Source organism: Lepisosteus oculatus, chromosome 17, assembly GCF_040954835.1.
Source record: "Lepisosteus oculatus isolate fLepOcu1 chromosome 17, fLepOcu1.hap2, whole genome shotgun sequence".
Classification (NCBI taxonomy): Eukaryota; Metazoa; Chordata; class Actinopteri; order Semionotiformes; family Lepisosteidae; genus Lepisosteus; species Lepisosteus oculatus.
The window spans coordinates 3744987-3767131 of record NC_090712.1 but is presented as its reverse complement, the minus strand read 5'-3'; the positions used below and the strand labels follow the sequence as shown (position 1 = coordinate 3767131).

At 38.4% G+C, this 22145-nt stretch overlaps 1 protein-coding gene across 4 annotated transcripts in view; it reads left to right on the top strand.

The window, feature by feature from the left end:
- The window catches only part of hhat (hedgehog acyltransferase), a 97309-nt gene that overhangs the window by 53989 nt on the left and 21175 nt on the right, over nt 1-22145 (top strand). For all 4 annotated transcript variants that reach the window (XM_069179822.1, XM_069179821.1, XM_069179820.1 and 1 more), the window contains 2 exons: nt 328-529; nt 1779-1923. In XM_069179822.1, coding sequence (XP_069035923.1) covers nt 328-529; nt 1779-1923 — 347 coding nt within the window. The remainder of the gene's footprint in view (nt 1-327; nt 530-1778; nt 1924-22145) is intronic.

The window sequence follows — 22145 nt, the reverse complement described above, 5'->3', positions numbered from 1 at the left end:
CTGAACACCGGTGATTGGCTATGAAGGATAAACTGGAATGTCGGATTAGGGAAGGTCGGATAATCGCGACTCTACTGTATCTAGAAAAATACACCATGCACATCCCATTAGGCCAATGAAAACAGTTATATGTTTACAGCTTAAGTAAAGCCTGTTGCTCTCTGGGAAGTGGGATTTTGATCCACGCCCGGTGGCCACACTTCTGGTCCACACCCAGAAGATATCCTTTCCGATCCCTCGGAAACAGCTGATTAAGCCACTCCAGCAGGGAGCTGCTCTCACTGGCTCACCCAGAGGATGTCCTCCTGTTCTTTCCTCGTTTTCCAGGTACATCTATGTCCCCCTAGGAGGGTCACACCACGGTGTTGTGCAGAAGACAGTGTCCACCGCCCTGGTCTTCGGGTTTGTTTGCTACTGGCATGGTGGCCATGACTACCTGGTGATCTGGGCCCTCTTAAACTGGATGGGAGTCATAACGGAAAACGGAGTGAAGGCATTCCTGTCCTTGCCCCCTGTTTATACATTTTTTGTAAGTTTGAGGACATATTTCTGCTTTTTTGTACCTTGTTTTTGAAATAGCTTATCAGATACACTGACTATATTGATGCAATCATCACATTTTTACTCTGAACAGTATATTATCATTATTGATGGCTGCATGTAAGCAAAACTAAAGTTGTTAAGCGTTTTTAATTTTAAAAAATCTCAAACATTTAAACACATAGACATACATTACCTACAGTACACAAAGATGGTATTTCAAACATTTGGATACTATAATATCTCTGAAGTAAACACCACTGTAAAATTATTGTACTGCCATGTCATGCCATACTCGTTTTGTTTGTTATATTAATACCCTTATTTTCTGTCTTTACCTTTGAGTTTCCTATATGTTATTTCACTTTTTAAAGCTTTGTCAACCTGACAGAAGAACCATGTAACCATGGTTACAGCAACTTTGGTTTTCATGGAAGATTAAAAATACTTCACTCAAGGAGTTGGTCAAAAGAGATACAGTACAGGGAAATTAATAATTGTGTGGAGATTCACTAGAAACCGATCCTTTTGGAGTGACCATTTGGTTTTAATGAATAATTTATCCACTTTTGGCTGAGAACCAGTTGCAGTTGGAATAGCAAGCCTATACCTGTCACAGCCTGGGTGATTCATTTTATATTCCATATGCTTTTACACGTCTACACCAGTTTTCATTGCTGGTTGCCTATTAAGACTTGTGATGGAGCGCCTAAAAGACTCTAGATCCACAAGCTCGAGATTTGAAATTAAGTTCAAATGTACAGTATTTCTACAAAACCACAAAGGAAATCTCTCTATGGCACAGCAAACTTGTTCAATGCAGAAGGCTCATTACAGTATGCTGAAAAGCTTGATGCTGTGAAGATTAGACTTTTTAATCCAATTTAAAGAAGCCAATCCCACATTTAATGAGAGTTGGGATCAATAAAAGTGTGTATTTTAATGGCAGCATTCTCCGTACATAAGAATTCAACAACTCGAGTTTTCTGATTTTGTTCCTATGAGGAAATGGTTAGTCTCGTTATCTTTGCTCCAGGAAAAAAAAGAGATCAATTTTTTCATGTATCAATACCTTTCCTGAGTTAACAGGAATTGTTAGTCAAAAACCGAGTGCGTGATCCAAGATTGGATTTCTCACATCCATTTTTATGCCGGCGCCCAGCGTGAAAAGCCTGCAGCCTCAGCCATGAAACCCATTGTGACAAAGATCACAGCCCGTTCTCATTTCCCCTCGCTAGGAGCAGTGCTTGTCGGCAGCGATGATGCGAAGAGGTCAAGCGTTCCTGTCAGCTTTCTGCACAGCCATGCTCATACTGTCCAACCTCGTTTTCCTTGGAGGAAGTCATGTGGGGAAGATACTCTGGCTCAGGATTTTTGTCCAAGGTATGGTGTTTGGTTTTTAAGCTGTCAAGCAGACATCTTGTTTTTTTTTGCTCCTGATACAAAGTGCTTAACTCTCCGTTGCTTCAGCCTTTTGAGCCAGCTCACCTGAGGAAGGTCAGATGAGACAGGTGGCTTTATCGGTTACAGGTGGGGTCCTCTGAGAGATACTGAAACACATGCAGTACTCTATAATGAGACTGGAAGTTGTTGCAAATGATGGTATTCCTGTTACTTGTGTTAAACTAATATGCTCTTAAACATTCAATGGATAGCCAGTCAGCTAAGTGATATACTGTAGTTCAGGTGGGTAGCTGCGTCAGCATGCGTAGGCTGCAAAGGAACAAGTAATAGGTTTATTCCATGCTGAAAAAAAGAAGAAAGAGAACACAACGTTTCGGCCGTGGAGCCTTCTTCAGGTGTGAGAGAGACAGGGCAGTAGGCAAAGGTAAAGTAGCGGGAGAACAAAGGCTGGGAGGGAGGAGGAGTGAGAGGCGGGAGCAGGGGACTCATGATATACTGCTGTGTCCTAAATCACAATTGTGAATTTATTAGTTCATCTTTGATAATTTATAGTGATTGTGCTCCAGGGGCATTCTTATTTCCCAATTTGCAGAAGTGCTTGACAGGATTGTCTCTTGCCTCATCTTATCTGTTTCTTTCTCCAAAATACAGTAAACCAGCATAACCCTTAATCTTTTCCTAAATGACTGTAATTGACATTTTTTTTAATTCTTTTTGTAACATGTTAAGCTTCTGTGCTCAATTACTGATCTGCTTTAAGCAGCTCTAAGCCATACTTCACGGTGTCTACTTTGGCAAAGATGTTAGAGTTCATACTTTGTAACTAATTGTAAAGGTACCAAGATAAGAAGAGAATCCTAAATCACTCACAGTCTGGTTTTAAGTTGGTCAAAACTGACCAACAACTTTGAGTGTATATGGTAACGTGTAGTAATTGTTAATCTGATGGTAAAAACAAAGTCATTTTCACCTTCCGACTGTGTCAGCTAATTGCAACTGATCTGTTTTTAATGGGACCTTTCAAGCTGAAGGACAACATTCCTTTTTTCCCAAAGCTGACTTTTTGAAAGCAGGTACAGTTGCTGGTTATCAGTCAATTGGCAAATCTAAAGGTTATCAGCAAAGTAACTGCTTTCTGGTGAGCAGAGCACCTACAGTAAATGTACTTTCCCCAAGGCAAAAAGAATCTCGGTATCGGAATTGAACTGTCTTGATCTTGTTTTCATCAGTGCACCTCAGGATTGTATCTGATTCAGGCAGTGAAGGATTCAGGGATTATATTGTGACTTTTTCTCTGTCTTGTGACACATGTAGACATTGTGTAAGTGCTGTAGATATCCCAATCTCTTTTCAATTTGTTTAATCTGGTAGATGTTCAATGAAGGGGTGGCTAACTGGATTGTCAATATTTTTGTTTAAATGTGGCTCATTACAACAATTTCATATTTCTTACAAAGGTCTTAATTTCATCTGGGCCCAGTGGCTATTAGCTGAACCCTCCACCACCAGTGCTGTCAAATACAAATTGATTCAAGCTTTTGTTTTTCCATGTGTGACAGTAGGGGCTTTAGGGGATCTTTAGCCTTTTCAGAGGCTTCTCTTACAAATGACATTGCTGTGCGACATTGAGGATGTTTGATACAAAGTTGAGTGGGACTGGGGTTATTCCCGTTTCCTCTCATTTTCATGTTTTTTCTAGCTTTACTAACCCACAACTTCAGAGAGGTAGCAAAATACTTGAATGTAATTTCCTTCTTTTTTTTTTGGCTGGTAATAGACAAATGAGGGACTCATACTTAAACCTATTAAAAAAAAAACTTCAGCCCTGAGATTACAGATGTTTCATTCTAAATCAGGCTGGGAACATGTTGCTTATTTTTGTCAAATTATTGTAAAAGATGCAGTGCATGGTTTGATGTGTTCACAGTCTATGTTGTCTTCCTGCTTCAAATGGTAGCCGTGTAACAACAAGTGTCGCTGATGTGCAGTGATAGGGTAAGCAGTGTCTCTCGACAGAAGCTGTTCTGCCCTGCTTGTTCTGTGCAGCTCCTCACTCTCCCCAGGCCTCCCTGCAGCATTTCGCTGCCTGAAGATGTAATCCTGTTGGGCACGGTCGTATCTTCATGACAGAAGCATGGATTTAATATTTTATCACACGGAAACAGACAGGGAAGGGGGAGCTCCATGTGAATCAATTAAACTGGCTCCCCAGCCCACAGCCCCCATTACCCATTCCACCCCCGAGTCTCCTTGTTGCCCTGCCTCACCCTCAGAAGCCTCCATTCTCAGTCTTCACCCAGTACCACACACTCCGCTGGCCTCCGCTCTCAAGAGCTTTGCAGTAAAGCAGACTCCATAAAATTAATGCGGTAGCTCCTCTTCTTAAGCTTCTTGTGTGCTTCTGTGAACAAATCTGAATGAAAGCGGATCTCAGTTCGGGCCTTCATTTTCATCTTGGCTACCTAGCCTGTAGTAGTTCAGTGAATAAGGCACTGCAGCACTGTAATCCACATGTAGTGCAGGAGCAGTATACAGTCTCTGGGCATGCTTACTCTAGTTTCTGAGCCTTACAGGTTAATCGGACTAGGTTTGAAATGCACTTCTTGATTGGAGTTTTAGAATTGCATACTGGTATTTGCAGGCTTGCAGTTTTTTAACTTACAAAAATAGGTTCAGATGCAGGAAACAAGCATTAATGCACGCAATTAAGGTATACACCATTATGGGGGTCAGTCACAAAGTCTACCTTTTGTCTCTGCATGGTGGTAAAGGCTGTTATCGTTTTATTTTGCTTTTTTTCTGATTCACAAATAGGGTTAACTAGCTAATGCTTGTTGCATTACCATGATGGAAGGCAGTACTATCAAAGTTCCCTTTACCTTCATTTGTGTGCACTGAAAGCGATTCAGAAAAAAAATAATGATGGCAGATAGCTTTTACTGGCACAAGTAATACCACATGGTGACTGATATATCACGTCTGACACAATCATTTCCTTTAGCAGTGATGATTTACAGTAAATGTTATATAATATTCTGAAGATGGACTTGATGGAGAAAGGTATGGTTGTTGTCAGCAGGCAGGGGGATCTCTCGAGTCATTCAGTAATTTTATCAGCACCAATCTTTAAACTCGGAAATGAGCAAACAAAATCTTCTGTTTTTGATCAAAAAGAAAACAAGGCAAAGGCTTCTGCTCAAGACTCAAAGCAACCCGAAATTGTGGTCAGAAACAAAAAGCAAAGAATACAGAAACCAAAGAATTGTGCAGCCCCAGTGTTTGTGAAATTGCCCTGCATTTCCTAGATGACTACGGTGAAGTGTGGGGTTACATTCTAGGAAAACACTGCCGCCAATGTTTGTATAAGATTTTATATTTCAGTTTGCCACTGCAGTCAATCCAGCTGCTATTGATTTTTCTATTACAGGTACATTTTCCCCCTTTTCCATTTTATTGATCAGTTTTGGAATGATGCCTGTAATTCTAAATTGAGAACACTCCTGAGATTTCCTCTCCTCGCACATTGCTAGTATGTTGTAGTCTGTTTGCCATTTTGTTGTCTGGTTAATATTTTAGTTTCTAGAGGGTCACCCAAATGTGTAGGGGACTCAGGCCCAGTCACCCTTGTTCACCTCCAGGTATGTGTCTCTCATGTGGTGTGGAAAGGCTTCCAGATACAGTAGAGCCAGGTGTGTTTGTGCAACTCTTAGCAGTTCCTTTGTTTTCTCATTTTGCAGGAAATTGTTAAAAAAAACTGCGTTTTGGTTTCGTTTGGCTATCATGTCAATATTTGGGATTCTGTCAAGAAACACCTAGATGACATCCAAAGATTTAGATGGCCTGATTGGCATCCTCTTTTGTTGTAACTGTATTATAGAATATTAAGAGAAAAATACTTTTTTTTGCACAACATAAATTTACACTAACAATTAGGCCGATTCAATTTTTCAGAACAACACATCAATTGTGCACATAGTGTAGAGTCCTTGAAAAGCTCCTCTGATGGAGTGATCGTGATCAGTGTGGACCACTGTGTTACTGTGCTGACAGGTGCCGGTGATTTTTTTATTTACTTATGCAGGGCATACAGTAAAGGAAATAAGTGATTATGTGTTTACAGTGCACAAGTTAGCCAGCCATCTCATTTTCCATGCCAAAGGTTTTTTTTTTCTCTTTTACTGGTGCTTTGGAAAGCTTACTTTGTGTTTTCCACTAGCTTTTCTCTTAGAATAACACGTTCTTGAGAGGAGAACTTCACAGTCCTTTCCCTTTCTGTCATATTTGCTTTACCATCACCTTTGTAGTCAGACGTGGATATTTGTCTCTTTTAATGTGCCTGTTCAACATAATCGTCACTTTTTTCCTGTCGGTGGCTTTTTGAGAGAGGTAAAAGCAATCTCAGTGTTTTAATGGGGACAAATGGCCGTACTGTCTATTTTTATGAATAACCCTTAAGTGTGCTTTCTGTTACAATGTTGTTATACCTGTTTGGAGTGTTCTGTTAACTAATTATGTGAGACATGAAATGAAAATAATGAAATGGAAAATGACTACGTAAGCTGAAGCAAACCAGAATTGCTCTGAACAGAACAAATATTACAGGAAGCATATCAGACATTAAAGACAAACTCACTCTGTATTTTCTATTCTTATACACTCAGCTAAATCTCACAGTGGATCCTTTTTTAGCAAAGTCCCAAGAATAACATCTAATTTGCCTGTTTCTTCTTTTCAAACACTCACTGTCAGTAACATGGGAAGGTCAACAGCAATACTGATGAAATGATACCCAGTGATCTGTCATTTTTAATTGTATCTGTTTTTGATCATCTGTCTGTTAAAGAAAAGACAATACTGTATCAAGCTAATATATTATTAGTGCACAACCTGGGGAAAAGGACAGTAAAAAATTAACATCTCTGTTTCTAAGATACCATGAATTGATGAAGGGCTTAACCAGAGCAGCAGAAGTGTAGTTCTATTTTCCTTTCTGTGTTATCCACCCATTCCTAATGTAAAAGGTGTGTTTTTCAGGAAAGTAAGTTATATACCTGTACTTGATGTCTAATTCACCTTTCTTGAGTTACACTTCATAATAGAATCTGTCAATGATTGTCATTAATAACATGTCATGAGGTGGAATTTATTTGTACTTAGAGATGTAATAATTTATCATCGGCTTTTGATAGCTTAATAAGTGCCCTTATTCTGAGATGCCATGAAGTGTCTTTACATTCCTGCTTGCTATTAAGCAAAGTGTGTTTGATCATTCAGGGTGACTAATGCATTAACCTATGTGAGCAGGTACTAGGAAGGATTAGGCTTAGTGTGGTACAGTATACACCAGGGCTGTGGTGTGTAATGGGTTTTCTCTAGTTCAGTCTCCAGTCTGTTTTACTTTCTGAAAATAAGATTGTTCTTGTGCCTGTGTTCCATCAACAGCAGTGAGTATTTTTCTCCATGCTAGAAGCTCTAAAGCTCTTTTTGCCTCTCTTTTTCATTCTCTGTTCTCTCCCCATGAAACCTGAGTTTGTAGCAAACGTATTAAAACCTCTCTGAAACTTTTAGCAGCAACCCATTTTTGGTTTAATTAGTGCATCATTTGTTTATTCTCAGATTGTGTCTGCACATCTGTTAATGTAGTCAAAGATCTATTCATTATTGAAATTCTGAGATTTTAATTTATGGTAAATATGATTGATTATCATACACAAATTGCTAAAAAATGCACTATATCGCACCTGCTTTGTTTCATAACTGTCTGCTTAGTGGAAACAAGATTAGTGTTAGTTTCTGCAGTACAAACTGCCGGATGTCACTGAAGGTGACACCTGCACTTTGCATATCATGGGGAAGACAGCTTACAGGTTCAGTAAATGGTTTTTCTATTAAGTGGAATTGATAGTTCCTACAGATGTTGTGTTCGCATTGAAGCAAACCTTTGAGAACAAGAAAAAGATTTGATCATTCTTCAAAATCGAATCCCTTACTGGACAGCACTGGGCATTTTTCTTAATGTACTTTTTGGCTGCTTTCTTATGCATGTCTGCCAGCTGGATTTAAAAACGAAATGGCTACACTATGGAAAAGGTTGCATGCCCATTTCCAGATGACCTTTCTTTTGAAGTCCCATTTGGGACTTCTGAAGGCATTTACATGCAAATGTCCCTGGTCTCAGATCTGAAATGAAGCACATTGCTGTAGCATTTGGAGAACGTTGTGTGTTGCTTCTACTCTGGCCTGCGTAGTCGGAGTCAGAGACATTTGCAGTCACTCCACTAGCTCCTTGACAGTGCAAGCCAGATCAAAAGCAAAGGGAAGTGTACTGCTGACATCGCTAAGTACAGATGCAGTTCATTAATTGTAACTCTCAAGACCGACGTATTTGCATTTATCTAGAAGTGCATATTAGATTGATAATGCGTTGTGATGTGAATCCTTTAGCACTATAAAACCATGACAGCTGCTGAAGTGTGTATAGCTAGCCAGAAATACGGGAAAGCAAAGGTTTAGCAGCTTTCAGTGGAGCAATATTAGATAACTAAAATTGAGCAGGTGTCAAATACACACAAAGAAGTTGTGTTTGAAGGCCAGCCGGCTGCGTCTCTTTGAGTTACAATCCTGTGTCCTGAGTTGTTTTCTTTGTAAAAATAATTATCATCTGTTGGAATCGCCAGCCTGCATTTCATTAAGCGTGTGGCATGTGTTGACTAAAAGCAGCACAATAATCAATCAAGAATTTCATTAGAGCTACTTAGAAAAAACCCTGCATCTCATTTTACCCTGAACCTTACTTACAAGAAAAGGCAGCTCATCATCTGTCAGCAGCTCACAGGGGTAAATATAAGGAAGCCAAATAGCTGATGTCAGGTTTGTTTCATATGGCATCATATTTTATGGATTGCATCATGTTGTGTATGCATATTCATACACATTCAAGCCAGTGGTTTATTTGGTTAGTCTATAAATAATCCTCATTTATAAATCCTCCAACTGGTCAATCAGTTTTCCGCAAATTGGTTATTTAATTGGTTATTTAGTGTAATTACCATTAGTTGGTTTAGATACATACAGTATATTGCAGCTATTATATTTAGTTATTTTAAATTATTATGTATTTGAGGAAATGTATGAAAATCCCGAAGTGGGCTACATAATCCATTACATATATACTTAAAGTCTGATCTATATCATGCCTTTTGAAAATTTTCTGAAACTGTCTTAGGGAACACGCACAGACACTCTTGGGCTTCTCAGTGCTGATGTAGTTTTTCGCTGCACCTCATTTAAGTGACAGATCATCCCCTAAATCGAGGTCCTACTGTAGCTGTCGGCTGTGATCCCTAAGAGGCCTCCCATCTCTTCTTTTAAAAATGTTAATTTGTGAGCAGGAGGTGAGAGTTTTATTTTCTAATGAACTTACCTCTAACCTGACTCAATGGCACTCAGTGCACTGTCTTGAATGACCAACTGTTCTTTCTGTTTCAAACCCGATTCAAAATATTTCAGAGGGAAATGAAAACTTTGAAAAAAGATATCGAAAAGCAGTACAGGGGACAGATCTTAAGCTGAATCAGAAATACAATATATTAAAACATAACAATAACAAATACCAAAAGTAATTGTATTTTTGATGTTTAGACAGTACATGTACAGAACTATGAGTTTTCTGTGGTATATTTTCACTTAGACTTACATGTTGAATAGTTTTTAATGACTCATTAATTATGTATGGAACTATTTTGTTTCCTATCACAATAGCATGGCCACTGTGGTCTTTAAACTTTCAGCTCCACTGAGTGACCTAGAAAAATCTGCTGGATTAACAGAAAACACTTTTGCACTTGAATTGTTTATTCCTTCAGCCAGCGGCACCTGCAGATATTCACTCTGAACTGAACCAAAACCGTGGCCATTGAGCACAAATGCAGTGATCTTTTTCCACACACTGATTTTACAGTGCTGCTGAAATACCCCACAGTTAAATGTTCATTTCAAACACTGTCATTTATTATTCAATTTAGAATGGGTGAGTCGAAGACGAAAACTGTATAACACCCTTAGTTAAGGAGTCATTGCGTTGTGGTGCTTCAAGGCAGTTGTATTTGGTATTATGGCCAACCCGACACTCAGACATTCTCTATTATTTCCAAGAACAATATGCTACTTTATGTGTTTGGTACAACGCATGAATCGCAAGTTGCCAACAAACATGCATAAACAAAAACCTGCCTTGAATATCCTTGATCATCTCCTTTAGAATACACTTGGAATGTTCTTGATCAACTACAGTACAAATACACTCACACATTCACATTCCAGTAACAACCTGCACTTAGCAGAGGCCCTTAATTCCCACACAATTGGGAATTGGCTGCACCTTAGGACACCAGCTGCCTGTAAAAGTATTTAGGAAAGAGTCGGAGCTTGTCGGAGAAGACCCTTGCAGTCACACTGGGCAGATCTCAGGGCAAGATCCTCAAAAGCGTTTGTTGCAACCGTTAGACAATTGTACAGGAGGAGAGAGGTGTGGTAAAGACCCGTTCGGTCTAGAAGTCTACACCTTTGTTTTTGTGTCGGCTCACCGGTGAGAAGGAAAAAGGGAAAGAACAAGACCAGTCAAACGGGATTTTTCACTGCCACAGTGATGAAAACAGGGACATAGAGGGTGACTAGGGAGTGAGATCGGTGGCGGTTCTCTGGGCATGTAATGTCCCTTATCCTCAGGCAGAGTTTATGTGCAGATTCTCTTGCTGTGCTACCTATAAGGGGGGAAACAATAACAAGGATATAATAATATAATCTTTATAAATATTTAATATTTAATTATTAGAGTATAGTACATGCTTCTTGTAATTCTGTACTTTCAGTCCTGTGATATTTGAGTTAGAATAAGCAGAGAACTTAAGGGCCTGTATTACTATTTTAGTTTGATGAGAAATTTGATGAGTGTTTTTTCAGGTCTATAAAGCACTTGGATTTGAAATGAGACTCCATGATGGTGTCATGTGTCACACATGGGAAATTTCCACTTTCAATTACCTGATGAGGATAGAAAATGCAAAGATGAAAACGAACCTCTTGTTCTTTATTTCTAATGTCTTTGAGGGCTGAATCATCGTCCTACACAACATGAATCAACCCGTTAGCGGTGTAAATGTAAATCTCATTATTCGTACTCTGATTCCGTGTGCTCGCCTGCAGGTTGCATGGTTTAACTGGTGGAGTACTTTTCCAGAGATTTCCAGATTAATGTGCTGGCAGATTTTGAGAGGAAATCAAATTTAGCATTTTGTAAATTCTATGTGACATTTTAGAAGTCTTGGTTGTCTGTCAACCTCGTCCCATGGGGCTCTCACATTTGATGAGACACACAATGTGCCAACATGACACTTTGCATTGCAGCTGTGAGTAAAGCTAATGGCTGTGTGTATGGAAAGATGTGAAAGGTAACAACCCCCCAGCAAACGATCCAGTTATGAGACCTATGTACCAGCAGCCATATCACTCTGCAACTCACAGCTGGCAGCCCACTGAAGCTCAGCAGGTGTGAGCCTGGTCAGTACCTGGATGGGAGACCTGGAAAAAACTAAGGTTGCTGCTGGAAGAGGTGTTACTGGGGCCAGCAGGGGGCGCTCAACCTGCGGTCCATGTGGGTCCTAATGCCCCAGTATAGTGACGGGGACACTACTGTAAACAGGCGCCGTCCTTCGGATGAGACATAAAAACTGAGGACCTGACTCTCTGTGGTCGAAGAGAAAAAAGTAGGGGTGTAATTTGGTGTCCTGGCCAAATTTCTTATTGTCCCTTACCAATCATGGCCTCCTAATAATTCCCATCTATGAATTGGCTTCATTACTCTCCTCTCCACTGAGAGCTGGTGTGTGGTGAGTGTACTGGCGCACTATGGCTACCATCGCATCATCCAGGTGGGGCTGCACATTGGTGGTGGTGGAGGGGATCCCCATTATCTGTAAAGTGCTTTGAGTGGAGTGTCCAGAAAAGCGCTGTATAAGTGTTAGCAATTATTATTATTACCTGCTAATGAGGGATTGCAAAATGAGGCCCTATCTTTGTCTCAGTCAACAGCATATGAAGAATTCCCTTTTACATGATGCTAGTTGAATATGCCGGAGTCTTATTATGATGAATTATTTAATACTGTTAATTTAATTTTAGGGAGATGAGTTGCTCTTTCATGGCAAAATCGGAAAAGGGAGCTGCAGATATAGAAAGGAATCATGATTTCACAAGCATAGCGTTCCCATAGATTCACCTAGTAAAAACTCAAATGTCTAACTAGAACAATACATACTGTTCATTCTGTGACATCTGTCAAAAATGACCTTGAATTTCCTAACCTTATTCTAAAAAAGACTGACATCAGAACAGGGTTTTTCTGCTAAGCTTTGGTCATTTTCTTTTCTTAATCAGAGGTTTGAAGTGTCAGGTTGATTATTTGTGTATGACCGTGTTCAAAGTCAGAAGAAGATAATGGCATTTTTCAGCCCTTTTCAATGTTACTTTACAGCCAGGAATGCATGAAGTTTGATGGATTGTCAAGTTGATTTCTATCACTGCAATACAAGGGCATGGCTGAAATTGTGCATTTCAGATATGGCATTGATAATGCCCACACTGAAATCTGTTTGGCAGACATAACTTTTATTTGAGTCATGATCATGTTTAGTTCAAAATGAATTAACTTTTGGTTCCAGTTTGTTTTGTAAAATTAAATTTGCATCAGTTTCAAGGTTTATAAAGAAACCTTGAGATTTCTGCATCTCTGATAATAATGTATTTTGGTTCACTGCTTCACTATGGAGATGATTTTCGTGTAATGCTGGTGTTTTGTTGGATATTATTTTCTGCTTCTCTCAATACCCTTCTCCTCACGGCATGAATAATTCAAAGAGTGGCAAAAATCTAAATAATTTCCCCAAGATCAGTGCTTGGCATAAATTAAGAAACACAGCTTATTAGTAATAAAACAGAATTAATTTGAATATGTTGTGATATAATGATGTAATATTACTGTATAACTGCCTTAAATATATTAGAAAGCACCTAATTATAATACCTTGTTTTGTAGCTTTTTTTAATTTATATTGCTAGATTGAGGTAATTAAACTTACTGGTATTTCACATAAATCTAGGATGTTGCCTAAACTAGCATTAGAGAAAGCTGCAGCTGTAAAACATGAAAATGATAAATGCTGATCATAGTAACAGAGGATTGAAGATGATTTATACAGTAGATCTTCCATTGCATCTCATAATATCAATCTCAAAAGTATTATTTATTATGATATCAGGGCTTCTGTATTATTTTCAATTTCACAGTATTACAATTTTTGGTCCATACTCATTATTTTTATTTCTTCGGATATAATTTAGTGTATTATTCTAGAATTGTATTCAGCATACAGTATATCACGAACCACAAGGGTCACAATCAAAGCAGATTCTGCTGGGGGAAGAGAAGGCCTATTTATTTCCAAATGGTATAATTTTTTATTTAAAATTTAGCATCAAAGCTACATTTTAAGATAAATATGACCATGATCCAACACATCCTGCTCTTGGGCATTTCTTCTAATTAAAAATGGGAATTAGCCTGAAAGACTGTCTCCCACATCAGTACATCCAGAGATCTGATAGTCGTGACCTGCTGGGTTATTTCCATTGATTTCCATCCGATTGCATTTTCATTAAATGGAAATGCTGCAGAATAATAAGAGGTTAACGTGTTTACCACATGGAGGAGTAGGGGAGAAGAGGTACCAGGTTGGTTTGGGAAACGTAGTTCTGGCATGCAACTTCAAAATGAGTTCAGTGCATACTGGACAGTATTCTTTAATGTTGTGCAATAAAGAGCTTGTGAAAAGCAGAAAGAAAGAAACAGGAAAGTGTGTCCCTAAACCAGTGACAACCTCATGCTGCACAAAGTAACCTTTTTGCACTGTCACAGACTTGCACAGATGTAGTGAAGGAGTAACACTTTCAATAATAGTTTAACCCAATGCAGGCTTCCATACATGAATAAATAACTTGCATGTGGTATGTAACTGTATGAATTATGTTACCTTCTAACCAAGCATCATTTTGACCTTCAGCATTTTTCTACGACAAATCTTAAAACTACACGTCCCCATCTTGTTTTGAATGTTTTGGGGTATTGAACATTTTTGGCAGAGATTTAAATATCAGTAAAGCTGTCACTGTACTGTGGAATACAGCACACATCTAGGTATATAGCAGTACTCTGTGTAGCTCTCCAAAGTGGGATAAATGGTCTCCTCTCTCTTTGAAGGAGATTATCCCACTGTACTGAGATCCCCTGACTAGCTCATGCCATTGTCTGCTTACAGTCAACATCTTGACTAATCAGGGACTTGGTATTCCTACTTGTAACTTTAATATGCTGCTGTGCTGTTCTGTCGGGTGGTTTTAGGTGAAAATGTGCCATTCTGTCATGATCCCAATAAGCTATTACAGTGCCCAGATGTTCGATTCAGTCTTAGTGAAAGTCTCTTATATGCAAATCAGAACACAGATAATCAATTTGATAGATGGTAGCTGCTGGCTTCAAAAACCTTAGATCTTCGCTGACCTTGGCGAAAGACATTCGTGCTGCGGTAGCTAATGCTTATGATAATAAATGACTGCATGCTTCATATATGATTTTTAAAACTGTGAAAGATTTATAGAGTTTGATTAATGTGTATATATTTAATAGCTGAATAACATATCATTAATCTGATTCAGTGTGTCTGCTTTGAATCCCTCCTTTACTTACTTTAATGAAATTGCATGGCTTTGGGGCAGTGCGATAAGGATTAGTTTCATGAAATGACCATTTAGGATCTCCTGAGATTAACCCATCATCTTTGGGGACTTCTTTGAAACTGTGGTCACTGTACATGTCAGAGTAAGGCAGCAGTGTGTTATTATTCAGCACTTTGTGGAAAACAATGAAAACTGTATTTGCCTTTGGAGGTTTGTCATTACACATAGTATTACCACTGTGTGGCTGGTCTGAGCAGATCTCAAAATCTGAAGAGACCTGGGTCCTGTCAGTACTGGGATGGGGGATCTCTAAGGGTAATCAAGTCACTGCCTTAGTAGTATCTGCCCCAGCGTGCTGACTGCAGAAATTGTGATGTATGTAGTACCTTCCTTCAAACATTTTAAACAGATTCCAGAGTATGTGGCCATAAAAGGTTATGGTGCACTATTTGTAAGAGTAGGGGTGTTTACCCAGGTGGCTAAATTCCACTCTGAGCTTATACAATATAGTTGCCCTAAAGCTTAATTCAGTTGGTGAGGCAGACTGGTTTCACCCCCATATCTCCAGTGTACTGAGAGCTGGCCCATAATGACTGGTCATCCCAGGTGGGGGCTGCCCTTCACCGGAAACTCCTGACCATCCACTGACCATCCACTTCAGTGAGAGTCTTTGGATCCTCCTGGAATGAAAAGTGATATGCAAATCTAGTGTAAATTGTCAGCACTCTGGAATAGAATACAATTGAATGTAACAAGGAGCTGTTTTAATGGATTTTCTTCAAGAAACAATAGCATAAAAAAAATACAGAGACGTAAGGACTTGGGTAGTGTTAGTATCCAGGAAAGAAGAGGAGAATGTTTTGGGTTGAGATTCATAGGCTGACGCCACATGCCCGTCTGCCCGAGTGTGTTTGTGCAAATTCCACAGTTTAAAATCACCTTCATTTTCTATATATGCGTAGCTACAGTATTAATAAAAACAAACCTCAAACCATATTTTCTGATAAAAATCTTCTTCCTTTGGTACTGAAGAGGAATGAGAACGTCGAACCAAGCATTAATAACAAATTACATTGATTAAGTTTGCAATTATGTTTCAAGGTTGATTGCCTTAGTTATGTGCTAATGTATGCTATGAATAAACATTGTAATAAAGTTAAATCCTGGAGAAACAAATTACTAAAAAAATTGACAAATACGGGGATTCAGCCTGTAATATTTTTGCTGTTGTGCTTCATACAGATATCTTGGAGGAACCAAATGTATCAAGTCCTCAGTTTTATTTAGTGATACCATTAATTTGGTGCCTCAGAATTCTCCTACTAATTAGCTGTTTTCCTACCACTCAACAAATTGGGAATGCTAATGTTCTGAATAATGAATACACCCCAAAATTCAGGGAACAGTCTTAATTAGCTGCATTAGCTATCTACAGTAAACACATTCTTCTTTTACTTGGTTCAAATCTTTCATCTAAGATCTGCTTCGATGCGCAGGGGGTAGTCAAATACCCACAGACCACAAGAGTGTATGCTTGTTATTCATCATTCCCTGCTAAACTCCTTTAACCCCGCAATTAGAAGCTTCCAAATATAATCTAAATTTTGTGTTGTTTAAATCACATCCTAATAATCGCCATAGTTTGAATACTGATTACAATGCTGTAGTTAAGGAAAAGTTCACTCTTTCATATTTTCTGCTAAATTTACTAATGCATTTTATTCCACAGACCATTAAGACAATGGTTCCTTGTAAAATAACCATTCGGTTTTGATCCACAATACTAATTCCCCCTCTGTAACGCCCAGGTATTGCAGGCCCTGGAGTTCTTATTTTTAAACAAACCAATCTCGTCTAGAAAACTGTGCTTTTGCATTACTTTTATGATGAAACTTTGGTGACCTGTGTTATAGGCTTTGCTGTCTGTATTATGTCTGTAAATGCTGTCTGCATTTTATTAAATTAGCCCTCCTAAGTACTCAAAATCCGCTCCTTTTAAATCGAATGTTTGTCATTAGATCCCAAGAAAGTTACATGGCTATTTGGCTCATCTGGCTGATAAAAGTACTGTAACCTACAGATCTACTGCAGGAATCGAATTAAAAGATCCATTAAAGTCAGATTCATCTTCAGCCCCCAGTTAAAGGAGTTTATTCTCTCGCTCTCTGTGTAAAGGAGTGTCTCCTGATTTGTGTGCTGAATGCACAAATTCTCAGTTCTGCTCGTGTCTGTCTGTCTTTGTGCTGTTGATGAAATTTAAATAATGATCCTAAAATATCCAATACCTGGTGTCCTTTGAGGGATTCGATACTGTCGGTGTCTAACCTATGATTCAGTTCAATTCAATTTATTTTATATAGCGCCTTTCACAACAAGGTTGCCCCAAGGCACTTAACAAAGCAAGTGACAAAGCAGTGTTGTTCCTCCAAGTACAAAGTCAGCCAAGCGCTTTTGTACACGGAGTAGAAAGGCATTGCACTTTTTTTCTTTTATTGAAATAAGAATTCAATTCTAGTGAAATTCAGCATAGGGTCTATATAGTAAAATCCCCGACAGTGTCCAGCATGGGATGGAGAAGTGAAGAAGACTGTTCCGCCTCCTGGCAGAGAGTGTCTTTCAGAACAAATCATGTTGTTGGTACATGTAGAAGTTAGTACAAGTCCCCAGATTCCCATTCCCACTTGTCACTTTCCTGTTTTCCTGACTTTTACTTGTCAGGAGAAGTCTGACAAAGTTCCTGTCCCAGCCATGCTTTCAAATTAAACCCGTTGAACACGACAAATGTATTTTTCCGAGCTCCTATTGCATCTGTCAAGAGGTTGTTATTGCTATGGCAAAATGTTATAAAATACTTCCTTTAACTCTGATAATTTTGTTTGAGCTTTTGAAATAAAAAGATTAACGTGCTCGGCCTCTAAATATGTAGTTTGCCTGCACATCCTAAAATTATATTCATACCAGCTGAAGAGAAGTAGATAAATATTATTTTAAAATTGCATTATGCTTCATTAAGTGAACATTTCTAAAAATCTGTCCAGGAATATCCCATTATCCTGATTAATGGTGCCATGGAGTATTCATTATACATGATTCATACAATTTCTTTAACTTGTACTATTTCTTGATATATTAATAATACAGAATAGAGATGTGTGAGATGAGTGTTAGGTAGCCTGAGGTAGAATCCCTGTTTAGGAATTGTTCATTACTACTATATGGAGTAATAACCTTTGAAAATAATAACAAAATTATTTTTTATACCTCATACAAAAACCGTACTAGTTTTGGCATATTTTAAGGGATGTTCTACTTGAGAAATTGTATTTATAGCTGAATCAAACACTCTACCTGGTCAAACATACAGCAAAACCTGGAGACATAAAACAAATCTCTCACTGCGTTAAATCAGCCATGCAGAGTGTAAATAATAGATCCCGTTCTTTCTCAGCTTATAATGTTCCTCTAATTATAGAGATACTACATAAGTAGATACTATGAGCATCACACAAAAATATCCATTAATATATCTGAAAACTTCTATTTGAAAAAGCCTCGTCTGATTTGTTTTATGCAAGAAACTGCTTTTTGTTCCAACCAAATGATTTTAACAATATAATGTTAAATTGAACTGTGAATTCCAAATGCAGAGTAATCGATCAAGGGTACAAGCTCGCAATCAAACTCATGTAAAAGAAACAGATCCTGGGGAAAAAAAAATGCAGGTTCCTTGTTTTACCTGGATCCTGCATCTGTCAAGCACAGATAAAAAGTAAGGTATTATTACTTTTATTACTTTATTACTTATTATTAACACAGATTGTAGTTCATGGCTTCATTATTTGTTTTAGTAGTGCATGTTATCTGTGACTTCTGACCTCACTGGCTGTCATTGTCATCACTGTGTCAGAAGAATAATGTCCGTCCACTGTCTCATATCGCTACAGTGAAACTGGACTGGACACCTAGGATGGGATAAGTGCCTCTTTAGCGTGTTTTACAAGGACACACACTTGCTCACTCATTTTCCATTGTGAGTATTTGTGGGATTTGTGTAATTCTTGAGGCATTTTAATGTATGTCAGCCAAATAATTTAAACAAAAAATTAGTCTTATTTTAAAGTTCCATATAATAAAGGAAAGCACTTAAAGTGTACTTACCTAGATAAATACAGTAGCTTCTAATTGGACTAATGATGAAATGCGATAGACACTCCTTCTCCAAACCCATTTTTCAGAGCTGAAGTTTATTCTCCTTGAGCAGACTGCTGTATTGCTGTGCTAAGCCAGTCAGTGCTTATAGGGAGTTCTTTCACTCAAACAGGCAGTGCAGGACTGAAAGCTACCATCCTGAATAAATCCTTTATAAATGTGTGTTAAACATCTCATGAAGCATCACAATGTATACAGATTCCAGCCCTTCCAGCAATTCCTACCCATTCAGTTAACGTATTTTTCTAAAATAAAAAAACATTTATCGTGGCCTGTTTGAACCACAGCATATATTGTCAACATTGTTAAAAAATGTTTTATTATGGATATTTAGGGGTAATTACATGTGGCTCTCCAGAGCACTAATGGTGCTGTTGTTTTAAGAAAACCGATTAATCTAATTTGATTTCTGGGCCCATTTGGAGGCTGAAGTGTTGACATTTTCCTCAGAGTGACCTCTATTACCCAGGAGCATGCCTGAAGCAGAGTCCGACTCTGCACAAAGCATCATTGTAGACACGCAGGAAAGACAGCAATCACCTCCGAGTCCCAAAGCAATTAGGGAAGGAGAATTTGAGAGGCAAAATTCTGTTTCTGAATGGGAAATGGAAGAGACTGCATGGTGTTTATGTGGTGGGACACTTTATAGGATATACAGCATTTATAAATAAATTACTGTATTATTAAGGTGGTTGTTGTTGTTGTTGTTACAGCACACTGAGACATTGCCATCACAAAGAAAAAGCAATAATGAGACAATGTGTTTGGTGTTTAGCTTGACTCAGTGCATTTTGCCACATCACATGGAATGGTAACCCTTTTCGAGTTGTGGCCGCCCAGGAAACATAATTCCCAGGTGGTCTTCCTAAGCACGTCTGCAAATCTGATCCACTCTATCGGACTTTAAGAAAAGATGCCTTCTAGCTAATAAGCCCTGGGCATCTGTGCTCACTCCCCCTTCAGCTGGTTCGGGCAATGAAGACCTCCTGTGTCGCAGTGTTAACTCTGTTTCTGTCAGTTTTTAAGCTAAAGCCAGAAGCATGAGACACCGAGATGAGTGCCTGTAGGCTGCAGATTGCTCCCACTCACCATGAGTTCATACAGCTTAATGTGATTTAATTAACTCTGATGGTGATGATGATGATATTTCCTATTGTATTTTTTAGTGGTGGTGGTGTAAGAAGATGGACATCTCTTTGAGATATTAGATATATTTAACTTCGCCCATGTAGGCAGATGATAGCGTGGGACAGTTTTAAATGTGCCAGGAGAACTGGCTGAAAAACCTCAACAAAACACAAGTGATATTTCAAAGAATGCTTAATATTATTTCATATGGGATTAAAAATGCCAGTGGCATGTAAAGAAAAATCTATTTGTTGAATTCGTTTGTAAAGCAAACAAGAATGGTGGAGTTACACTTCCAGCAGATGAACTTTAAACGTGCTTCATAAACTTCTTTCTGTCCATTATCAGAAAACTGGTAACTGCTGGCGAGGGTCATAGAGCCCTGAGCATGTCTTGGAAGTGTGGTGTTTAAGACGGGGGTCTGAGACAGACCCGTGTCACGTTTTATTTCTGAATTTTTGAGTGTTATTTTTTGAGAAAATTTGCGATCATATGCACATGCTGTACAGTAAGGGTTAAAGTCATGAAAAAGATATGCACTTCCCCACGTTCAAACAGAATTCTTTAAAGTTATTCACTGGAGCAGGAGAATGCAGGATTATTGCTGAAATACATGGGCAGGATTACATCACATAGCCTAATAAGATCTTTGCATTAATCATCAAAGGATGTTACAGAAAATCCTCTTTGGTGTGATCTAGAAATACCAGTGGAGCCATCAGTGGACACAATTAACGCCTAGTCTGTTTCTATCAACAGACTAGAAAATCACACTGTCTGCATTTATTGAGAAAGGCTCTAGGCCATAAAAACAGATTCAACATAATAGCATTAAATATGATTTTTGAATCAGACTGTGGGTGACAGAAAGTGCTTCTTTGTATTGGGTCTTGAAAAGGCACATCTCAGAGAATGCCAAGAAAACCTTCATTTCAACTGCCAGAGTTTATAGAATAACATGATTAGAATATTTTATTTGGTTTAGAGGAGTGGTCCTTCTCACCTTATCATGAGGAAACTGTCCTTTAGATTTTCTGGGTGTAGTCGAAATTTGCCTGAAGATCATGTCAGCCATAATTAATAAAATCGAGCCTTGACCGAAGTGAAAGCTTAATCATTATGTGGCTCTCAAGCACTCTAGTTTAAAAAAGAATCAATCAGATTTCAAGGTATTATAAGTACCTGTCATTTACAGTCCTGGGTGAAAATGTTATTTTTGTAAATACATAGACGTATTTTTTATGTTGTGTCACAGAGATTTTAATTCACTTTTCTTCAGTGTAGAGGGACGTTAATGCTTGCAGTGTTTCTTTTCACGCCTTAGAATTGAAGGTATCACGTACTGTTCTAGAACATAAGAATGTTTAAAGCCAAGAGGGCACAAGTGGAAACAGCACAGACAAGCATTTAAAATCAAGAAAAGGATTCAGTTCTTTACCCAAAGAGATGTGGGAGAATGGAGGAAGCTACTCGGCCGTGTTGTCAAAGCGCATACCCTGGCTTTTTTCAAGAAACAGCTGCTTGAGATCCTTGGATCAATTAACTCCTAACTACCGAACGAGCTCGGTAAGCCAAATGGTCCCCTTTTATTCGTAACGTTTCTTACGTTCTTAATTTGTTTGACAATCCTTGAATTCCAACACTATCACAGTTGAAATCTTTTCGCAAATTGTTCATATATAAAGTAATCCCAGATTAATCACCAAAGATTAGTAACCATTGATCTAAGATTTATAGTCCTTTAAGTGTAATCCATCTAAAATGATGCACTTTCCAACATTCGTAATGTGATTTAAAAAATGAGTGAGCTGACAAAGTTAATTATTTACATGTTGTGTTTCAGAGCTGTGACCTCTTTTAATCACTGTGGCTGAGCCATGTAGACTAGACAGCTTTCAACCCTGAAAGAAACCAAAATACAATTTGCTTGTACACATTGATTTTCAATATACATACTGATGATGATAGGTGAGCCCCTTCTCTTGGGACAATGAAGCTCCAGAGCTTCTTCTATACAAGTAATAAATCACGAACTGATCTTTAAAGGAAACTTTTTCACCCCTTCAGCACATCAG